The 22,010-nt window shown below is 48.3% G+C and overlaps 1 protein-coding gene across 1 annotated transcript; it reads right to left on the bottom strand.

Moving 5' to 3' along the window:
• Positions 1-20,308: 20,308 nt before the first annotated feature.
• Positions 20,309-21,157, bottom strand: ARL4A (ADP ribosylation factor like GTPase 4A). The gene has a single exon (XM_036758663.1). The coding sequence runs from the start codon at positions 21,132-21,134 to the stop codon at positions 20,529-20,531; it is 606 nt and encodes a 201-aa protein (XP_036614558.1). The 5' UTR covers positions 21,135-21,157; the 3' UTR covers positions 20,309-20,528.
• Between the last annotated feature and the right edge of the window lie 853 nt (positions 21,158-22,010).

Raw genomic sequence — 22,010 nt, 5'->3', positions numbered from 1 at the left:
TATGTCACTCTGCTTCTCATTAAACTCCAGTGGCTTCCTATTGACCCTAAGATTAATATTATTTCACTTTCTCAGACTTTTTAACTTCTATTTTCGTAAGTTTTATAATGTACTTAATTATGAGTACAGGTTTGTAATTTATAAATGAGTAAGTAAGCACTCAATGGGGGAATACTCACTAATTTTGTTCTAATGGGGGTCCATGATCATCATGATTTGGAAGTCACTGCATTAAACCTCTCTCTAGAAGAAGGGAGTGTGTCGGGGCTCAGGAAGGTGTTGGACTGACTGAAACACTGTTTGTTCCTATCAGCCTGAAAAGAGCTCAGTGAAGCTAGACCACAGATTTTCAGGACCACAGAATGAAAGAGACCTCTGTGGCCATCTTACCCAGAGGAATGCCTTCCATGACACAGGCTACAGGTGGGTAGCTATTCAGTCTCTGCCTCGAGACCTCTGCTATTGCCAACCGCAGCCTTCTTGGCTTGAGGCCCATCTGTCATCTGTAAACTGAAAACTGTCTTAGTCATGCGGCCCACTGGAATTCTAGCCAACAGCATTTAACAAATTGTGGAAGTGTGTGAGTGAGGGGGAGAAAGCAAGCAGCATTGGCTAAGCACCTACTAAATGCCCAGCACTGTGCTAAGAGCTTTACGAATATTATCTCACTGGAGCCTGACAACAATCTCCATTTTACATAGGAGCAGACTGATGAAGGAAGAGGTTTAATAGCCTTCCCAGGGTCACTCGGTTAGGGAGTATCTTAGGCCAAATTTGAACTCAGATGTTCCACCATGGGGCTCAGCGACCAAGCCTTTGGTGTCAGGGTATCTGATGAACCACTCCTCAGAACTTTCCTTCAGGTCCAGAAATCCAGAGGTTAGCTTAGCTGTGTCTACAATCCAGCAATGCGTTATGATGGAATCTAGCAAGTTCTGTTGGCACAGAGTATATAGATATTTACTGCCAACCACACCCTGAGCCCTCACCCTAGAACACCCCCACCCACCACCATCTCAGGCACAGCACCCAAGTGGCCAATGACACCCAGACTCAAGGCTCTCTGCTCTCATTCCACAAACCTGAAGGACATCATCATCATCACAATCTCTGCCTCACCTTTAAGAGGGTTGTATGCATACCTTCCAACCACCCTGATGCCACACAGGACAGCCCTGGAAAGGAAGAAGTGGGCAGGAAAGTAGCTTTGCCTGCCTTCTCAACCCAGCATTCCCAGAGAAGACTTCCTTATTCAGTATACTTCTTCATACAGCATTCCCAGAATTGTGTGGGAAACACCAACAGCTCACCTAACAGTTGCCACGTTAGAATGCTGCTTTGGTGGCACCATTTATCAATGTTAACTCGTCTGCAAACCAGTCACCCATTAAGCATCCATTGACAGGGCTGGCCAGCACTAGGGACCCCAGTGATCAAAAGCCACTCTCCAAACCCACCGGCACTGCTGAGCTCAGGCAGTTTCAACGAAATGTTAGTAGTATGTGTCACCCAAGAGTTACAAGTGTTCACAGAAGCAAGTGGTTTTTCCTAAGTATCTTTAGTAAGTGTTTGCTGAATGACTGCCTTGGAGAGAAGGCCATGGCTACATGGTGTTTCCAAGGCCTTGTATTTGTTAGTTTTAGTTTTACCTTTTCCATCTCTAAACATGACCTAATAACACTTATTACTGATGTCCTGAGACTTCGTATGTAAATGTTAATACTATCACAATTAGGTAATGGCACATCATAAACAGGCCTGGTGAGGTGATTGTAAAACTGTCTTATTGATGAGGGCACAGTCTCTGGGAACCCCCTTGAACCTGGAATACAGTCTCTGGGAACCCCTTGAACTCTCCTTGAATCTTCCAACTAGATCTGGCCTTCCCCTAAGGCCATAAGCCTTACATTATCGTTTGGCCCAAATCTCCACCTAGCCTAGCCCACCCTTAATCCTGATCAAAATATCTATACCCCAGCCCAGTTACCCTACCTCTCTTATTGTCTGTCATCTTCAGGTAGCCTTCAGCTATTTTCCCACCCTGGAGTCTGACCTCATCCTAGTCCCTGGGGTCCCATCAAGCTCCTCCTTAGACTCCTCCTCAAGACCCTCCCTAAACACCCCCTCTAGTCACCCCAGACCACCCCTCAATCCTTCCCACAATCTTTCTGTACATAATCTCCATCTTGCCTCCATGAAGGTGCTCAGGTTCAATCTAGCTCAGCTCAGATTCAATCTAGCTCAGTAGGTTGAATCTGGCCCACTTGTGAAAACAGGCATCACAAAGGGTGGGATTTCTTAAAACAACCCATTATGGTGAATCCCTAATAAACTTCGTCTTTTCCCTTGGCTGAGAAGGCTTGAGTCAAATTCTTTCGGCAGGACCCGGCGTGTTGGTGTTTTGGGGTCTCGAGCACCCCTAAAAGCCCATGGTTTCCTACCATCATCATTTTGCTTAAACCTCTTCATTACCTTTTCTCTGACTCAACAGGCAGGTTATCCCCATAAACCTGACAGTCTGAAAGGCCTTAAGGTCTTTGGAACTTGGTTTAAATATGAAGTTCAGTACCCTATGGGACCTGCCATTTTGTCCAGGAAGGAATTTCCTTTGCCAGTGCTAAATTCAGGTCCCAGCAGCACCAGCCGTAGCCAAGCTGAGGCTAAGCCTATCTGGGCTGAACCAGGCTGGTCCCCAGGCTGTGTCCCAGGCCAGGCTGTCTCCCTAATGAGACAGAGACAGTCAGTATCCAGGCCAGAAGAATGAAAGCATTTGGGATCGTGTCCAAGGCATAGTCTCATATCAATCCTAGTGTCTGGATGGGGGGAGGGGCATATGACTTCAGTGCTGAACTTCACTCATATACAAACTAGAAATCAAAAATAAAACAGAAAGCAGTTGGGAGTCTTCCCTTTGAATAAGAGAATGGCACTTAAACTGGATGTAGGGAAAAATCATTCCTCCGCTGGGCTCTGGGGGCCAGATTCAATCTACCAAGCTAGACTGAATCTGAGCACCTTCATGGAGGCAAGATTGTAGAAGGGACTGAGGGGTGGTCTGGGGTGACTAGAGAAGGGCTTCAGGGAGGGTCTAAGGAGGACGAGATGAGGTCAGACTCCAGGAATCAAGAGAATGGGATTAAGGGTGTGAAGTAGCTGAAGACATGGATATTGATAGTATCAAGGGTAGGAAGTAGCTGGACAATAAAGGGTAAGGCTAGGTAGAGATTTGGGCCTGATGATAATGTAAGGCTTATGGCCTTAGGGGAAGGTCACATCTACTTGGAAGATTCATGGACAGTTCTAGGGGGCTCCCAGAGACTGTATTCCAGATTCAAGGGGGTTCCCAGAGACTGTGCCCTCATCAGAAGTAGTCTTGCTTTTGCAGGCCTATTGAGTACGCTGCTGCTGCTGCTGCTACGCTCCCTTTGAGTTTCGAATGTAATAGAGTTTTTAGTTTTCTGATTAAATGACCAGTGAGTGTCTCTACTAGTTAAGGGTGGCATATGACAAGAGTGGAAGCTCCCTGAGGGGGAGACTGAACCTTTGTACCCCCATTCCCCCCCACAATTCCAGGTCCATTGGAAGTATCTGATAAATCATTGTGGAATAAAGTTGGTTACTGCCCTGCAACTTCTAACGGCACACACTCAGCTACCCACAGAGGAGTCTGAGCCTCTCCCCAGGCCTTTGGAGGCTGTATTTATTCATTCTTCCAAGCCCCAGAGATAGGAACTTAATAGCTGGAAGTGAGACAATCAACCCATGTTTCAGGGATGCTGTGAGGTTCAACTGAGAAGGGGCAAGACAGCCATGTCAACAGGTCATCGGAAAGAATCATTTTGCTGCCAAGCCCTGGCTTCCTTAGACATGAGAGTGTGAGTGACACACATGAAAGATCCTGCATATGAAACAAAAATGACTCTGCAGAAATGTTTTAGAACAGAATCTCCACCAAGACTAAAGAAAACCCCCATATCTGCATATCTGGGACCGGTCGTGGGCTGTAAATAAACAAGACTATCTGAGATCCTATAGCTTACCAATCAAAACCATGGGCAGGGCCCTGGAAGCAAGGCCACATACAGCTGATTATGGTGGTGAGCCAGAATGAAGTAGGAAAGCAGTCTGTGAAAAGGTGCCATGACCCAAGAGCTTATGTCTGATGTTAAGAAAAGGAGCTTCCTGCTTAGGTGCATTCAAGGCCCTCCAACATCACACCCTCTAGGGGCAAATTCATGACCTTATCTCTCACAGAGACATCTCAGAAAGTATCTCCTAAACCCCCTCCTCCCCACCCCAGAGGGAGGGAGGGAATAGAGGAGGGAACGGAGGAGGGAACGAAGGAAGGGGTGCAAAGTACCCATGCTGTATGTTCAGAACCAAGGCTGCCGTGAAGTTGCACGATGCAACACGGGCAAACACTGCCAGAAACACCTTATTATGCCTTTGATTTAGAATTAATTTTTGTTCACGACACATTCAGAAACCTTTTACTGTTGCCATATGGGGTCTCAACCCACAGTTTAAGAAGCCTGCTTCCAAGCACACAAGGATGTGGTTTTGGGTTTTACTCAGCCTCTCTGTTCAGGGACAACGTCTTGGTCAGCTCCGTCTCTCAGCTCCTCTCCCACTCCCCGGGGAGACATTCTCTCTGGTTTTCTGTCACCCTGGCTGTTCTGCTCCAGTTTGGCTGGAAGCTAGGCTCAGACCAGACTGGGGGATCTGGAAAGATCCTTGTTTCAGAACACCTCACGGGGCCATAAGAGTTAGAGCTGGAAGTGGCTGTGGAGACTGTTGCTATTCAGTCATTTCAGTCCTGTCTGACCTTTCATGACCCCATTTGGAGTTTTCTTGGCCAAGACACTGGAGTGGTTTGCCATTTCCTTCTTCAGCTCATTTTACAGATGAAGAAACTGAGGCAAACAGGCTTAAAGTGACTTGTGCAGAGTCACACAGCTAGTGAGCATCTAAGACCTGATCTGAACTTGGGTCCTCCTTACTCCAGGGCCAGTGTGATGCCTAGGTGCCCAATCTTGGAGATGCCTGATTCAATGCCCTCATTTTGATTGCTTATAAACATTTCTTTCAATGTCTTGGGCAGCTGATTGTGAATAGAATGTCAGCTCATTGACGGCAGGAATTGTTTTACTGTTCTCTTTATATCTCCTAAGTCTGACTGTAAACTTTAATCAAGGTGATTAAACTGCAAGTAGCTTCTATGTTTCACTTTCAGGAACACTATAGAAATTAAGTATAAGACCTGAAGTCCTGATGAATATAACAAAAAGAAGCCCCAGTCATCCCTTTATCAGGTGAGAATGCCGATTTGATTACAGAATCAAACGTATGACTTGAGTGTGAACAAGGCCATGGATATTTTTATTGATCCACCAGTCAAATGTGTGAGCCAAGTATCAATGGAATGAAAGAAGGTGAATCATTTCATTGCTGAAGAGAAGCAGGTATAGCACCATGGAGAATGGATGAAACATTAAGAGAATTTAGAAGCTTGAATTCCAATAGCAGATCAGATTGGTGACAGGCAAGTCCCTAAGAGGTCACTGACCAAGAGGGAGAAAGTCTCTGTTGCATTCTCCCCTCCCATTGGCCAGAAAATGACCGTATGAACTTTTAAAAGGTCAGAAGTTGAGGACTCCCCTAAACAATGGTAGCTGTATCCCCAGAAGAGCAGCAGCCAATGCTGCTACACACACACACCCATGTAGGGAGCTGAAGACAAAGGCAACAAACACATTGAAGAGAAGCAGCTCCATGACTCTATGTGGCTCCTAGTGCTTGGGGACCAGATGAGAGCTACAGACATCTATCCAAGGAGAACTTTGTGAGGATTCCCAGTGACCAGGACCTGGGAGGGCTGCCTTTTTACCACATGTGCTCTCTGGATTTTAGTCCATTCTCTCCAGAGTCATTTTGTGGCACAGTCTGTTGAGGGGACTCTTTCTACCAACTGTTTTTATTATACCATCTCAGGAAGTACATTTTTCTAAATTATATAGCTATTGGTAATGGGGGGGGTGGTGGTGGTGGTAAAGAAGACACACCATTATGGGGCTCATGGGACACAGCATTGGAAACTAGCCCCAGTGCCTTAGGGTTACTCCCGGTACCGAGTGGAAGAATATCCCACCACCCTCCAAGGACTCAGACCATCCATGTGGGATTACGGTGAGAATTGGAAAGCAGCCCCAGAAGGAGTGATACATAAAAGCATGAGTTTTAAATTCCCTAGCCCTTTTGGTCCAGTTCAGATCCCACTGAACCTAAATCCCAAAAACATTAAAGAAACAGGGAAAGGACCCATATGTATAAAAATATCAATAGCTATTCTTTGGTTAGTGGCCAAGAACTGGAGACTAAGAGAGTGCCTATCTATCACCCGGGGAGGAATCGAACAAATCATGGTATATTAATATAATGGAATACAATTGTTCTGTCAGAAATCACAAAAGCCTGGGAAGATTCACTCCTATGAACTGATGCAATGCAGTGAGCAGAACCAGGAGAACTACCTAATAATAATATAAAGAAGGACTTGAGAACTTTGTATGATATAATGACCAACTACCATTCCACATGACAGATGACTCAGGGACCCGCCTCCTGACAGAGAGCTGAGGGACTCAAGAAGAAATATTTTTACTTGAATATTCATGTTTGTTACAAGAGTTTTGTTTTGTTTTGTTCTTTTCTTCCCTGAAATGAAAGAGAAAATAAATGATTGTTAATTTAAAAAAAATAAGATTAAAAGAACCTATAGTTGCAGAACATGATTGCAAAGACCTACATTAATTCAAAGACGGGAATTTTCTTCAACTCATTTCTCTGCCTTACACTTTACATGCTGCTCTAACTTTCGTTTAGGAAATTGTAGCTCCATTAAACTTATTAAATTACCTCCTGACAATTATTCCCAAGACTCTAAGTCCGAGGTCTGTTTAACTATGTAAACTATGGCAGCAGAAATGTTGCTTGTAACTTCCCTAAGTAAAGGTGAGGGGAAAACTACTTTTAGGCAATCCTGTCTTAATGAATTTTGCCACAAAATCCTCATCAATTTGCTGAACTCCAACCTACCCCGATTCCCTCTGGCAGAAAGGTCACAAAGGGGAGGTGTGGGGAAGCAGAACCCCAAGTCCTAGAGGAAAGGGTGTGTCCCCTTTTGCTCAGCAGACCTCTGACTCAGGAGTGGAGCCCCATCCTGCCTGGCAGTCTGGCCAGGGACAAATTGGTACAAAAAGCTACAAGATGTAAAGGTTAGTGAATGGAATCAAGCTGACCAGGAATTTGAAGCACAGTAGGTCCACTCCAGTCCTAAACAGCTCCTTCATCCCAGAATGCAGGTGTGAGTAAACCAGGAAAACACAATGTGGGCTCAGAGGCTGAAAGTAGGAGCAAAGCAACAGACGCCCCACATTTTGTGACGCACTAGAAGCCACAGGAAGTTGAGGGACAGTGACGATAGCAAGCATTTATTACTTCTTTAAACCTTGCAAAGGGCTCTATAACTATTATATCTCATTTTATTCTCACAAGAACCCCAGGAGATACAGAAACAGAGGTTCATGGCCTTGCTGAAGGCACACAGCTAACAAGTAGCTGAGGCTGGTTTGAACTCAGGTCTTCCTAACTCCAGACTGGTGCTCCATCCATTGTGCCATCTGCCTGCCTCTCAGGAAAAGGTTAGGAGAGTCTTGGAAAGAAGAGTCAGAATGGAAGGAGGAATAGAAAGAAAACGGAAATAAAACCACAGTCAGCCACAACTCAACTCTTCCTACTTCTGAACTTTTCCATGGTTTTCCTAACTTTGGGGATAATGTCCTATGTCCTATTCTTTAGCCTAGATCTAGTCTCTTATTTTGTTATGAAATACAAACTTTAAAGGGCAAATCATAGAATTGGCTTGCCCCACAATCAAACTGAGTGCCAATTCAGCAGAGATGCTCTGAAAACCTCACCGTTATCTCTGTTGAGATCTCTCCATTAAAAAAGAAAGCTCCCAGGAAGATTGTATTCTACACCAGCTAGAAATGGTAAATAGGTATGAACCAAATTAAGTTAAAACTGATATAGTTATATGGAGGGCAAGAACATAAAAGGATCATGTAAGATCAGGATGGTGGCAGCTTAAGAGCAGCTCCCTTGAATGAGGCACCAGGAATCCACCTGATGTTGAGGGATAAGATCCAGTGAGTCATTAGAAATGAATTTGGAAGGTTCGACATTCTGCTGGAAGGGCACACAGAGGTTCTGTTTCTCCAGCCTCTTCTTGCCGGCTACCTTTCACAGTCAAGCACTGTGCTTGTATCCTGCCTGCCCTTTTCCCTGCCTGGGCTGGGAGCTCCTCCACCTGCAGGCTTCCTTGTGTTCTCCCACAGGGGGCACAGCCCAGCTCCATCTGTGTCCATGAAAGGCACTCAAGGACAGCATAAAAAGAGGAAGCAAGCTCCGGTGTCACCCCACACCTGAGCCTTTACATCCTCTCCCAGCCTCCCTTCCTCTTGTAATTAAAAGAACATGTTCATTTGGCTTTTTTAGTGGCATCCATAGAACCCAGCCCAGTGCCTTGTATTTAGCAGGCACTTAAAAGAACTATGGAATTAAACAGTGACTGTGAAATGTTTTTTTTTTTTGAAAGCTATATTGATGCTTCAATCTGATTTCCAGATGCTTTGAATCTAAGCCAAGACTAGCAGAAAAATTCACACTCTTCCCAGATATGTTTCATTAACCTAAAGCTTATACAAGGCCTCTCTGTCCATTCCCAAGTTTCCACTCTGCAGACACCTCCTGGTGCAGAGTAAGTGATAACTCACCTGAGAGGGCAGCGAGGCTGTTATTCCTGAGCCTCACCCACAAGTACGTGACAATTGTACCTTATACGATACACAGAGACTCCTCAGGGAGTTTTTGTTCTAAAGAAGAAAATAAACAGAAAGGAGAACATGCATCTAAGTGAAATGTTCGGGAGCACTTACCAAATCAAGCCCCTCTCATTTCAGAGTGCTGAAGGCATGGAGGCATTTGGGGGTTAACAAAAGATAATACTGGATCTTGAAAGAAAGCTCAGAGACCCCCTGTTTGTGGTCACCTCCAGACAGGACCCTGTATCTTTGTGATACCTCATCACACTCACATGGTGTTGCAACAGTTTGGCTAGCTGCTGGTGTGGGGGTGAGAAACCAACACAAGCCCAACAAGAACGCAGCCAGCACAGGTTCTTTGATCTGCTTTACTAAGAAAAGCAACATGAAGGGGTTAACAATCTTACTTTAATCCAACATGCAAATATCATTCACTTAGTTCAGGGGGAAAAGCTGGCACCCTGAACTTCAGAGCAAATACAAATTACAAACATACATTATAAACAGACCAAATACAATTCATAGTTTGTGAGCCGGGAGGCTTAGAGCAGCTGCCCAGAGTCCTGACCCTCCAGGAGTGAGAGCCTCAAGCAAATAGTTCTGTTCTCTCTTTTTATTCACTCATTAGCCATCAGCAAACGTTATCTGAGCCACCAGAACTTAGGCTCTTACTACTGGCTCTGGTCTTAGTAACTCCCCTTAGGACCCTGAGGGCTTCACACCCACATTAGAACCTAGTAGATAGGAGTTTGGGCCTGGGGCTTTGCACCTAGTAAGGCTCAATCAAAGACAATTAATTTATCATTCTAAAACAGTAAAAAAGTCCCAACTTACAAGTGGTCAGTCAGGGCCAGCCCTACTGAGAGAAAACGCAAAGGGTGCACTTCCTCAGGAGGAGTCTACCACACTCAAGGTGGCAGGCTGCAGTCCCAGCGTTTGGCTATTCGCTGTTCCTGTGCCCCATGCCAAGTCTTCTCCTGTCATTGGATCCCTTTCACCAGCTGACTGAGGCCTCGAACCAAAACAGTGCTGTCAGACTCAAACTGACACAGGACTGGTCCCTGTGGGCTACATATTGGCATTGCCCGGGCTCTACTGTGTTTGTATTTATTTTGTTAACTATATCCTAATTACATTAAAATCTCGTTCTGTCCACTCTTGGAAATGTTGCCAGGGCAATGTGGTTGGGGCACCATGTTTGGCATCTGCAGCAGCTGCCTCTTAAGTTCCTTTCTAGACCCCAAGATGCATTCACCACAAAGTCCCCAAACCTACGACTAAGCAGCAGTGTCTGGCATTGCTATGGCTAGTCATTCTCTGTAACCCATCCCAGGCCTACAGGTCCAAGCCCCAGAAAAGGTCATACAGGCCAGGCAGAGGTCTGAGTGTTAGAGACAGGTTGTGAGGTGGTTTTGCTCATATTCTCAGCCTAACTCCTACCACCACCCACCCATCTGTTCTCCTCTGAATTTTGTCCCCCATAAATCGCATCTCCATTAGCCTGCCCTCAATGGCAGATTCCAGCTGCTCAGCCAGCAAAGGAATCATGTCAGAAAAGCTCAATGAGTCAGCGTAACATCTATCTAGTTCAGGGTCTGTCTCCCATAGTGGTACCACATGGCAAAATTTCAGGTATGATCCCAAGATCACTTCTGGTTACAGAAAACACCCTCGGTGGTGTCACAGAAGTCATCATTGCCAGCCCCACCCTTGGCAGAGCCCTCCTTATCTGCTCTGTGTGGGAGGACAGACTCCTCCCTTCCTTCCTCCAGCAGCTTGTTAGATGGATTGCTGACTGCTCCCACTTGGAGGGAAGGGGCATCGCTGCCCTTCGGAGCCCCCAGAGAGTCCCCAGAGGCCTTTGCAAAGCTCGATCATTCATGATCTCAGGTGATCCCCACCACAACTCGATGGGGGAGGTGCCAGACTCAGAGAGGGGGCCTGGTCACTTCCGATGACATCCAAGACAAGAACACTGGACTCCAACTCAGCAAGTCTTACTATGACACTGAGTTGTGAAGTAAATTCACTTAGATACTCTGGTACAGGAGAAAGGTCGAGAGCTGAGTTATGGTGAGACTAAAAAGTGGGGGAGATAGCTGGGAAGCAACCGGGATGTGCAGTGAAGTCCCAGACAGGATTTTAGAGAATAACAACCATCTCTGGCAAAGGGCATTCCAAATGTCATTGCAAGTTTTTCCTCCGGTCAAGTCTGGGAGGGACACACTGAAGGTATTATTTTACAAATGAGGAAGCTGAGCTTCAAAAGCTAAGTGAGGTGGGTGGGGGGGAGTGTCACGCAGCTGTCGAGGGTTTAATCACCAATCCCCAGGTCCAGCACTCCATCCACCTGGCCATGCAGGATGCCTCCCAGAAGCTTTCATCACAACTACTGAAACCCCCCACAAGTACAGTCTCCACACACACTTCGATATCTACTCAAAATGCTCAAGAGGAGTGGGGGAGGGGGACATTTCTCCCCTCATGCTGCTCTAACCTCTCAGAAATACCAACTTGGGAGCAGAGACCAGAGCCTGGGAGGCAACCTCCCACCTCCACTGGTTTCCAGGTTTTACCCCTTCGGATCATCAAGAGGGGCGGGGGAGACGTGGTTTTACTCACACCTTCTATTATTCCCTTTTAGTAAGAGATGCTGGAAGGAAGAAATGACCACTTGTAACACATGGAATTTGAGGTTCCTCTGCCCCCCCCCACACACACACAATGTCTCAGGAACCTTGGTGGGGAGCCCCAGGTCTCTGCCCAGTTTCTACAACCATGAAAACATGGACAAGTTCAAGGTAGTAGGGGTGAGGCCCCTTCCCGGGGGCTGGTTGTTGGCCTCACACCCTTCAGCCTGCTGTTTGGAAAGTGATCAGTAACTTGTGAGAATTCCGGCTGCCGGCAGTGTCGAGCCCCCAGGCTAGGATGGCCCTGCCCTTCACTTTCCATTATCATCAGTTTGCAGCCACGTCCGGTACAGACGATTCCTCTCTAGCCCAGAGGAAGAGAGGTCTCGGAATCCCCTCCTTTGAAAACAGTGCACAGAACTGCCTCCAATGGGGTCCCCTGACTCTTGTATTCCCTTGCGAGTCAAGGCCAGGGCTGGGGATGCAGAGAATGTGGGCAAGGGTGGGTAAGGGTGGGTAAGTCCAGGCTATCTGAGCAGAACTGCAGAGACTTATAGGCTCTTAGATTCTGATTCCCCAACCAAAAACTTCACAAACTAATAGACCTCAATTCCATTCAATGACCACTGAAGAAGCTCCTCTGTAAGGAGAAAGCAAGGAGGCATTTTTTTTTCATTAGCAAGACCTGCTCCAGGCCTGTGACTATTCTGACGGCTCTGGGTTTCCTAAATCTCTAACAAATACTTCCCCAAGGGGCATGACACCTACTGCTTCACCCTCATTCAGAATTGTGCTGGTATCAATACAAAGCTGGCACCTCCAGGCCCTACCACACCACAGCCCTAGATGATCACCGACAAAGCTCCCCCCAGGTTTCTAAGAATCAACCACTGCTCTCAAAGATTTCTTTTCAGTGGGAAGTACTTTGGATTGAAAGGGACACGTAGCAAAATATTCAAAGCAGCTCTCTTGGTGGTAGCAAGAAAAAACAACTGGAAACAAAATCTCCACTGACTTGTGAATGGCTAAAAAAAAAAATTGGTACCATCATGAAAGAGGACTCCCTGGCAGGAGTGTGGCAGGGGAAGAATCCAGAGAAGGTTGGGAAGACTCTGTGAACTGATGAAGACAGTGAGCAGAACCCAGAGAACAATTCAGACCTCCACAACAACGTAAAGGAAAACAGGACAAAACGCAGAACTCACCTAGATGCCTCTGAAGGTGGGCCGCCGGGGAGCAGGAGCAGAAGTCCCACGCTGTCAGACCCCGTCTAGGTCCCGGTTTGCTGGCCTTTGTTGAACTCTTTTGTTGAGAGCAATGATGGGGCTGGGGCGGGGGGTTATGGGAAATAAAAACGAATTTTCTTCTTAGGATCCATCAAAAAGCCTAACAAACAGCCTCTGGCTGGCAGACTTTGAGGACGAATCCAGATTGGCCGGCAGCACAGTGATCACAGCTGTTGGCAGTCAGGACATGATATATTAGGATTTAGGAAACGCAGGCTTTGTGCAAACACTTTTACAAATTTCATTCTAACTCAGCCTGGGCACCCACAAAGGCAATTATTTTTTCTCTTCCTTCAACCCTACCACCCCAAAAAGGCTAGCCAGTTCTTTTTGGTGATGGTGCCTTATAACATACTCTATCATTGTGTCAATAGTACCTGCCCCTTTCTTTCCTGCATTGCCAGAGCTCCCAAGAGCACCCCCTTCTCACTGACTCTCCTTCATCCCTGCAAAGCTGTCTAGGCTTGGGTCCCATCCCATCCTTGAAGGCTCAGCCCAGGTGCTGCCTCCTCCAGGAAGCCTTCCTTGATCCTCTCTCAGGAGAGATCTCCCCTCTGAGCCCAGAGAGCTGCTGAGTATCTACCTCACGGTACTTCACGGAATCACTGCGATTAAATTATATTGCCCATAACTGCCTCATTTCTTCTATTAGATTCAACCTTCTTGCAGGCAGGCCTTTGTGTTAATGAGTGTCTACTACACAAAGGTCACTCAATAATGATGACTTAACTGAAGAAATGACTGAATGAATGAATGAATTAGCCCTACCTGACCCAAGCAGAAATGAAGATGCCTATTTGGCTCAAAGGCAGGTAATGTAGGCAGGTGTGAGTGCTTACAATACCCAAGCCAATGGTCCTTTCTTCAAGGGTGCCTGGGGCCCGAATCCATGGCCCTACCATTCAATTAGGAATGAGCCCCTCCCCCCCTAGAGTGGCTTGGACCCTCATCTGACCTGCAGCCCCCAGGCATGGCCCCCAAGTCCTGCCCCCGAGAGGAGGGCTTTCTTTAGTGCAGAGGATGAGCTGGAAAGAAAGGTGGACAGGCAGGACAGGCTTGACTCCAGAGACACTCAGGCAGAGGAGTCTGGACTTGATCAGGAAGGTAATGGGGAGCCATGTTGGGTTAGTCAGGATGCATGGGAGTGCAGTCATGAGAGCAGTGTTTATGCTGGCCTGCAGGGGTACAGGAAAGACTGAAAAGGCCTTTAAAGACTGAAGACAGAGCAGCCAATCTGTAAGTTGAAGGAACTTGAGTATAATAATTTAATTTTTTGTTTGCATCGTTGTTGGATGATGGCCAAGGGGAAAGAGGCAGTCCAGACATGTGATTTGATCAGCAGAGGGAACTCCTGGTATAGAAAGTTATCCTACAATACAAGAAGAAGAAGGGGGAGGGAGGGAAAGAGAAATGATAAGACATTAAAACTATTTAGAGAACACAAAAAGAGCCCAAAGGAGGCACCAACAAACAGGGCCTTTGGGTTGCCAGTGTGTTAAATTAAATATTTAGCTTCTAAAAACTAGAAAACACAAGTCTGTGGTTACGTAAACGATTCTCTTTTTTGTTCTTTGAATGTTCACACGTTAACCTCAGTCAACAAAGGCTAAGTTCCCAAGACAAAAGAAAATTTAATTAAAAAAAATAGAGGACAAAAATGAGGCCTCCATCCACCTATGTGGAAATTCAGCTGTGACCCGAAGGTGCCTCAGGGCACAGGAAGCAGCAGTGACTTGCCCCAGACCATACACTTGGTTTCTGTCCCAGGCTACCCACTGGCGCCTCCATTGCCCCATGCCAACTCTAAGCACAGGAATAAGAGTTCTGAGACATTTAAAGCTTCAGAACTCACATAGCAGGTTTGTTTTGTTTTGTTTTTACTTTACAGCAAAGGACCTACCACACTTGAACTTCATCCACTTGCCCTTGAGGACTGAAAACATGGAGACAAGGGTCTGGACTAATCGGGCCATGGAATGGGAAAGGAAAGGGTGAATGTGAGAGGTGTTTAAGGAAGGGATGACAGGGCTTGGTGACCCTGAACTTAGAGGATTTTTTTAAAAGGGAGAGGAGACCATCCACGGTGATTATAACGTTTCTATCATGGAAGAGAAATAGAGGAAAGATGCCCATGGAAAAAAATGGACCGTCCAAAAGGGGGCTTAGTTTCTTCATCTGCTGAGCTGGGAGAATGAAGGCATTACTTAAGAGATATGTCACATAATCGCCCGTCTTTTTCCTCAAACCTCTCTATGGCCCTCCCAGCTCGGTGCTCTCCCCACCCCGGCCTCCTTCCTCTCTCTCCCCCTTTCCATTTCCCCCTTTATTTACCAGGAGACAGCATTTTCTCGCCCTGCTTTCTTGGGCCTGACCAGGCTCCATCTGGGTCCAGTTAGCTTCCCTTCCCCTGTACAGTCCACCCTGGTCAGGTGTCTCTCACGACAAAGATCGGTATTTCCATTTCCGAACAAGTTCTGCTCTCCAGGGCAGGTCTCACCAGAACTTAATCCACTGGTGACTGGCTCTCAAATACTTCAATTTTCCTGGGGGGGGGCGGGGGAGAGGGGAGGGGCAGAGAGGGGAGGCAGCAATGGTGTTCCTAGAGCTGTCAGGAAGTGAGCGCATCCCTCACAACAGTTATGACCCCAAAAAGAGCAAGCGTTTCTTTTTTCCCCCCTTTCTAAATGGATTTTTAAAAATCCTAGACCACGGAAGTTGGATGTGGGAAACAAAGTTGTAGCAAATCCTTTTTTACAAGCATACTATCAGCCCTCATTTGTTAGTCCAGAATATGGATATTTTAAAACACACACACACATGTATCCACATCCTCTGCCTTCAACCACTCTTCATGGAATGTTAAATTTAAGAATATTTGCCAGCTGGACTCACAGCGGGAAATTCCCCCTCTTTTTCAAGGAACTGAATTTGTTAAAGGCAAATTCACTTTCATAAACAATCAACTCCCCAGTCCAGACTCTGGCCGATAAGAACTGATATCTAAAAAGTTTGAACTTTTGTTTTGAATGAAATGTTCTTAGAACAATTGGGAAAGAATGTTGTTTTTTCTGCAGGTCCTAGGAGTATAACGCCAACTCCCAGTCCGGCAGTACTTAGACTAGCTGTACCTGAGGACCCTCCAAGGTTAAACACCCTAGAAGGCTTCTGGGAAGAGATGCCCCCTAGGCTGAATAACAAAGAAAGCTAGGGATTCCAAGAGGGAGGCATGAGGAGAGATGACCTTGGCCATATCAGAGGCAGGAGAAAAGGTGCTGAGCTCAGAAAACAGCAAGAGTCCAGTCTGACTACAAATACTGTGTGAAAAGGAAGGACGCTGGAGCCAGACTGCAGAAGCCTCTAAATGCTGGAAAGAGGAGCTATGGGAAGGGCCTTCATATTCAGGGTGCTTAGTGATTCCGAGGGTTTAGGGACATCTTTGAGTACATATGGTTGCTCATTCTATAGTTGGTTTTCCTTCTTTAAATATAACTTTCCTCTGGGGTATTGTGAAATACATGCTTAAAAGAGGGAAGCCAACCTCGGTACCCCATGGGCCACTTTGTCTACGTTTTACAAGATTTCCTAGCTGGACCTAAAAGCCAGAAGAGAGAATAATTCCCTCACCCCCACCCACTCCCGTTGTGCCCAGGCCCTTGGTGGGGTGACATAGAAGAGAGCAGCACGTGATCGACATCATTCCTCATCCACCAATTATTGTTGGTGAATGATGCGGACTGTATGGTCACAGTTCTTCCCATCAGCCTTTGGCTTGTCTACAAGTCATTCTAAGTCTTTTTTCAACTGGAGAATTCTGTGTTAAGGAGATGTTACTTTTTAATAGGGACAGGATTAAAGAGCCAACTACTCACCAAAAGAGGAAGAGCTGGCCAAAGAATGCCTCTCCCTCAGCTGAGGTGAGGAAGCATGGCAACCACACAGGTCATGACAGCCAGGAGGGGCCTGGGTGGACACTGCATCTCCCACACTTGGGAGCTGGACGAGCAGGGGCAAGTCCTGTCACTTGAGCTTCTGTTTCCTTGTCTACAAAAGGAGGACACTTCACCCCAGTATCAACCTAAGTCTGGAGGTTACTGGGAGGTTCTAACAAGCAAGTATCTGTAAAAGGGCTGGCAGATCTTCAAGCACGACAGGTAAAGATGAACCAGGATTATCACTCCAGTCAGCCCTTCAGGACGGCAAGTTTCTGTTGGAAAAACAGGCACCCAGCTCCCTACTAGTGAATGCATCAGCTTCATTTAGGCAAAAACCAAGAGACGAAGAAAGGGGGACAGTCATTCATATCAAGTGCCTACTATGTGGTAGGCTCTGGACTAAGCCAGCACAAGGAAAAAACAGGCACACCACAGCTAGGGATGAAAAGTGGGGTGGGAGATGAGAGGGTAGGCCCAGTAGTGTGGCTTGGGAATAACCCCTGAGAACACAGTGGACTCTGACACCAGGCTGGGTAGGCTCAAAGTTCACCAAGGTCCAGGGCCTCACGAGTGGGAGACCAGAACAGAGGATATTTGCAATGTACAGAAAGAGGTGGTTAGTTTGCTTTAGTGATGTTACTTTAAAATAACCATTACATGAAAGCAGTGTTCTTATGAAAAATATAGTGACAGTAGTTAGAATTGAGAGAGAAATGACAAATTTAGAAGATGCCCAGTAGAGATGGTCTCTGCCAAGAGTCCCATCTTCCAATACTTTCTCCACCAACATTTATAAGTTTTATGTCAGTAATTCTCTTCTCCCCCACTCCCCAGGTAGGGATGCTCTCCTGCTCCTTTTTTTCTTTTTTTTGGAGGGGGGAGCTGACATTTACAATTCCAGTTTCCCAACTAACCTGGGAAGCCCTGGTTCTATTTACCCAGCCCTGCAGTTCCACCCGGCCAGCTCATGACATCTCTTAAGCCAATCTGCTTTCCTGAGGAAACTGAAATGAAACCCATTCTTAGCAGACCCTTATCTATTGACTCCTGGTTTCTAAAAGCTCTCTTCATAGTGAGCGATCCATCCAATCCATAATTTTGTCAGAGATGAACTTACTGAATATTGAAATTTCCCTCCTATTATGGAAATTTGGAGTTTAATATTCAAAAAAGTCATTTCTTTCTTTGTACTTACAGCATTTCCAAATTCCTTGAGTACTTTTACTACCTGAAAGTTTAAAAGTTAACGCTGGGAAGTTAACTTTTCTTCATTCTAACATTATTTGGTGGTGACTGAAAATACTGGGTTAATAACTGTCAGAACAGTGAGAAATATCGCTTGTAGAATAAAAAGTCATTTTATCAAGAACAACGAGTAATTATTTTTTCCCTAAAGTTCTTCCAATTTTGTTTTATGAACCCACGTGAAAATGATTAAGCTGGAGCAGGAGAAAGGAAAACAAGTTTTGTAGCTGAACAGCGAATTAATTTTTCAAGCACTCAGGCCTCATGATGACTTTCCATGAAGTAACATTAGCAGTGGTGACTCTGGCCACTATTCAAAATGATGCAGCAGTGGACTGGAACCAGGTTGGGATGACAGAAGAATTCACCATGTCTCCAGAGCAGGTGGTCATGGCCTCCCTAGTCAGCCCAGGCCGGGTGCAGGGATTTGTGGGTCACCAGGAGGGTATGTGAAGTCTGTCCAATAGCACACATCTCTGCCTTATGAGGCCCCAGGCTCACCCCTGGGACCTAGGGAGGTGAACAAGAAACATCAAACACATCCAAATCATTCCAGAGTCCTTAGTGAAGGTGGAAAAAGCAGTACCCTGCCCCCTGCTATGCTCAGAGAGAAAGGTCATTTCAATGTTCATTTAGTGAATTCAGGCGGTGTCACTTACAGGCAGGTCATAGGTAGGTCTGCTTCCTTTAATAAAATGCTGGTGATCTAAGCCACACAATCAAAGGAGGAAAGACATTTCTGCACAATGTATCTTTTAAAAAGTGGGTTTTTCTTCTACGAGGACAAACTGCTGCAAAAGAGGCACAGCGAAGATCAAGGATTACATGATGATAAAGTTACCATAGATGAGATAAGGTGAAGATGAATTTGTTCACCTGGAAATAAACCAGGTGGTCAGATTACACAGCAGCTAAGAGGCTTACAGAAAGCATTTCAAAGGGTGTTGCAGGTTGAGCATTTAAATATTCAATTGTTTTATTAATGACATGTGGATGACAGCTTCCCATTATGATCTAATAGTAAGCATTAGCCCTAGCACAGAAAGTAAAAAGACTGTTCTTTCCCAGAGAGCCCCCCCCATGCCCTCTGGGATGTCTGTGGGTACTTCTGGCCTAACCTATTCTAACATTTCTCCAGTAACACACAACATACCCCAGATGACAACGTTCAGGTTTCCTAACGGCCTACTTCTGTGGGCCCCGTAGACAAGAGGCAAAAGTGGAGTGAAAGGCCAACACTCCTTCCCCAGTGACCGAGGTTGGGCATATTGATAAGAAAGTCAGTCACATGTCTATAAAAAGACATAAGGTACAAAGAACATACAGAAATTTCCACTGGAAGCTGCTGCAGTTTTAACTTTCGTTTATTTAAAGCAAGGTTCCATAAAATCAGCTGCATCACTATAAAACAAAACAAAAACCACCCCTCTAAAGTGCATTTTTGGTCGCCTTAAGAACAAACAGTGGCTGGTTGTACAAATCAAGTCTCTTTACACACAGGAGCAACAGTGATGTTTTCTAAACGCATGGCAGTTAGAAGTCATTGCTGGTTGGTAGAAAAGGATGACTTTTTTGGTAAGAAAAAAAAATCAAACCACATTTTCACATTGAAGTTAGGGGGCTTTTCCCCATTCTGGTTCCCTAGAGCACCTGCACATTTATGTAAAACAAAGTTCTGCTACAGCTTTTTTCAGATGCTTGATCATCAGATGGACTGCACCAACAAGGAACAGGCTTTTTCCCTTTCCCTCGTCCTACCCACCTAACACTGTTTGTCCGCTCTGTAAACAAGAAGGCAAGCCCGAGGGCTGCCCACAAAGCTGAGGTGCCTCCCCCAACACTGAAAAGGTAAACAAACCCCGCACACTCCCACTCCGTCAGCACCATTATCTGATCCCCGATGGTCTGGGGACCCCACAGGGCTAGTGGGCTTCTTTTTCTTTTGTTCACACTGACCCAGATGGTCCGCTGTATAAGCCCCCCACCGTCTGCAGGCTTGTGTTACAGACAGGCGTCTTTCGGGGAAAGGGGAGGGGGGCGTCAAGCAGATCGCTTTCCGGCCCGCAAATGACAGCAAGCCACCTCTTAAAGACAAAGGAGGCGTCCTCGAGGCCCCCTGGGGAGGGGCATGCGTAGCTCTTTCTAAGAAATGAGAACACTACCCACCAAAACATGCTCCGCGTCAGGGTAACTAATCCATGCGCCTCCAGAGATCCCACCTCCCACCGGCATCGGACCGGCCTGAGCGGCTGCCCGACCAACACGGTGGCGGACTTCGCAGACGGTCCTGGGATCCCACCCCGGGACCCCTCCCCCCACCCCATCCCCTCGGGCCCGCGGGAGGACCCCGACAATAAATACCAGTCTCCCGACCCCTCTTCACACTTCCATTCCGGGGCGTTTAAGCCTAAAGGCAGGAGGGCGGGCGGACAGACAGACAGACACCGTCCACAGCTTTATTTCCCTAGGGACTCGACGTCCAACGCCTGCAGCTGCTGTCTGTCTGCTGGTCAGCTCCCAGGCCGCGGAGGGTCCCGGGGCGCGCGCGCGGCCTCATCTCTTCTTCTTCTGCTGGCGCAGCATCTTTCTGCGCTTCAAGATCATCTCGTGCAGCTTCTCGAGCCCCTCGCGCAGGCCGTCGCCGATGATGGCACAGGTGGGCTGCAGGTGCCAGGGCGTGGACGCGGCCAGCTCGCCCACGGCCAGCAGCCGCGCGATCTCGGCCAGCGGCAGCGAGTCGCGCAGGTCCTGCTTGTTGGCCACGAGCAGCACGGGCACGCCCTGGTTCTCGGCCAGCCGCGTGATGCGGTGCAGCTCCGTTTTGGCCTCGTCCATGCGCTCCACGTCCACCGAGTCCACGACGAACACGATGCCGTCCGTGCAGCGCGTGTACGACTTCCACAGCGGCCGCAGCTTCTCTTGGCCGCCCACGTCCCAGAAGTGGAAGGTCACGGTCTTGGCGTTGCCCAGCGTCACGCGTACCTTCTCCGTGTTGAAGCCCTTCGTGGGCACCGTGTTCACGAACTCGTCGAACTGCAGCCGATACAGCACCGTGGTCTTGCCGGCACAGTCCAGGCCCAGGATAACGATGTGGAAGCACTGGAAGGGGGGCAGGCCGGCCAGCAGGCCGGGGCCGGGCTCCGACAGCCCATTGCCCATGGCCGAGGCGGGCTGGGGGCCGCCCCGCCGCCGCCCCCCGGCCGCCTGGTCCGCCCGCTGCTCCGCGGCGGCTGCGCCGAGCTGGGGGGGCCAAGGACACACGCAGTCAGAGGGACGCCCCGCGGAGGGCACGCCCCGCCCCCCCGGCGGCCCCCACGCCTCCCTCCGCCCCGGCCTCACCTGGCGACGGCCTCCCTCCCCGCCCCCGGCGGCTCAGCCGCGGTCCCGAGGACCGAACCCAGACAGCGGCGTAGCACGGCGTGCGCCCGCCTCGGCTCGCGAGGCCGATGTGAGCAGACGGCGCCGCGAAGCCGGATTCGGCCACCGGGCCACGCCCCCGCCTGCGCCCATTGGCCGCCGGGCGCGCCGAGGCCCCGCCTCCTCAACCTCCCATTGGTCGCGTGGCCCCCAGCGGCCCCCGTCCCGCTCCCGCGGCTCGTTCGGCTGGCACCACCTGTGGCCCGCCAGTCCTAGTACGGCGCAGATGCGCGCACGAACACCGGGGCCCCGCCCCTCAGCCGCGCACGCGCATAGGCTGCCGCCGGCACCTCCCTCCCCCGGGGCAGGTGCGCCTGCCCCGCCCCGCCCCTCCCCGCTGACTCTGTGCCCCTCCCCGCTGACTCTGTTCCCCACCTCCACCCTCTCGCAGTCTCTCCCGAACCCGCCACACTCACCTGCACCCCGCCCCGGGCCCGCTGTGCTCGGGGCCGTGGAGATGTCCGGGGCCGGCGCGCGGGCGGAGCGCCTACCCCAGCCCCTGCCCCGCGGCCCGAACCCTGCGCCCGGCCGGAGAGCGCTTGGGCAGAGGCGGCCCGAAGGGCGAGCCTGGGAGGTAAGCGAGATCCGGCGCCTCAGGCCAGTCTGCCGGTCGCCACT

The sequence above is a fragment of the Trichosurus vulpecula genome, chromosome 5 (genome assembly GCF_011100635.1).
Source record: "Trichosurus vulpecula isolate mTriVul1 chromosome 5, mTriVul1.pri, whole genome shotgun sequence".
NCBI classification, from domain to species: Eukaryota; Metazoa; Chordata; class Mammalia; order Diprotodontia; family Phalangeridae; genus Trichosurus; species Trichosurus vulpecula.
The sequence above is the reverse complement of the archived record's forward strand: the minus strand, read 5'-3'. Positions and strand labels throughout refer to the sequence as shown.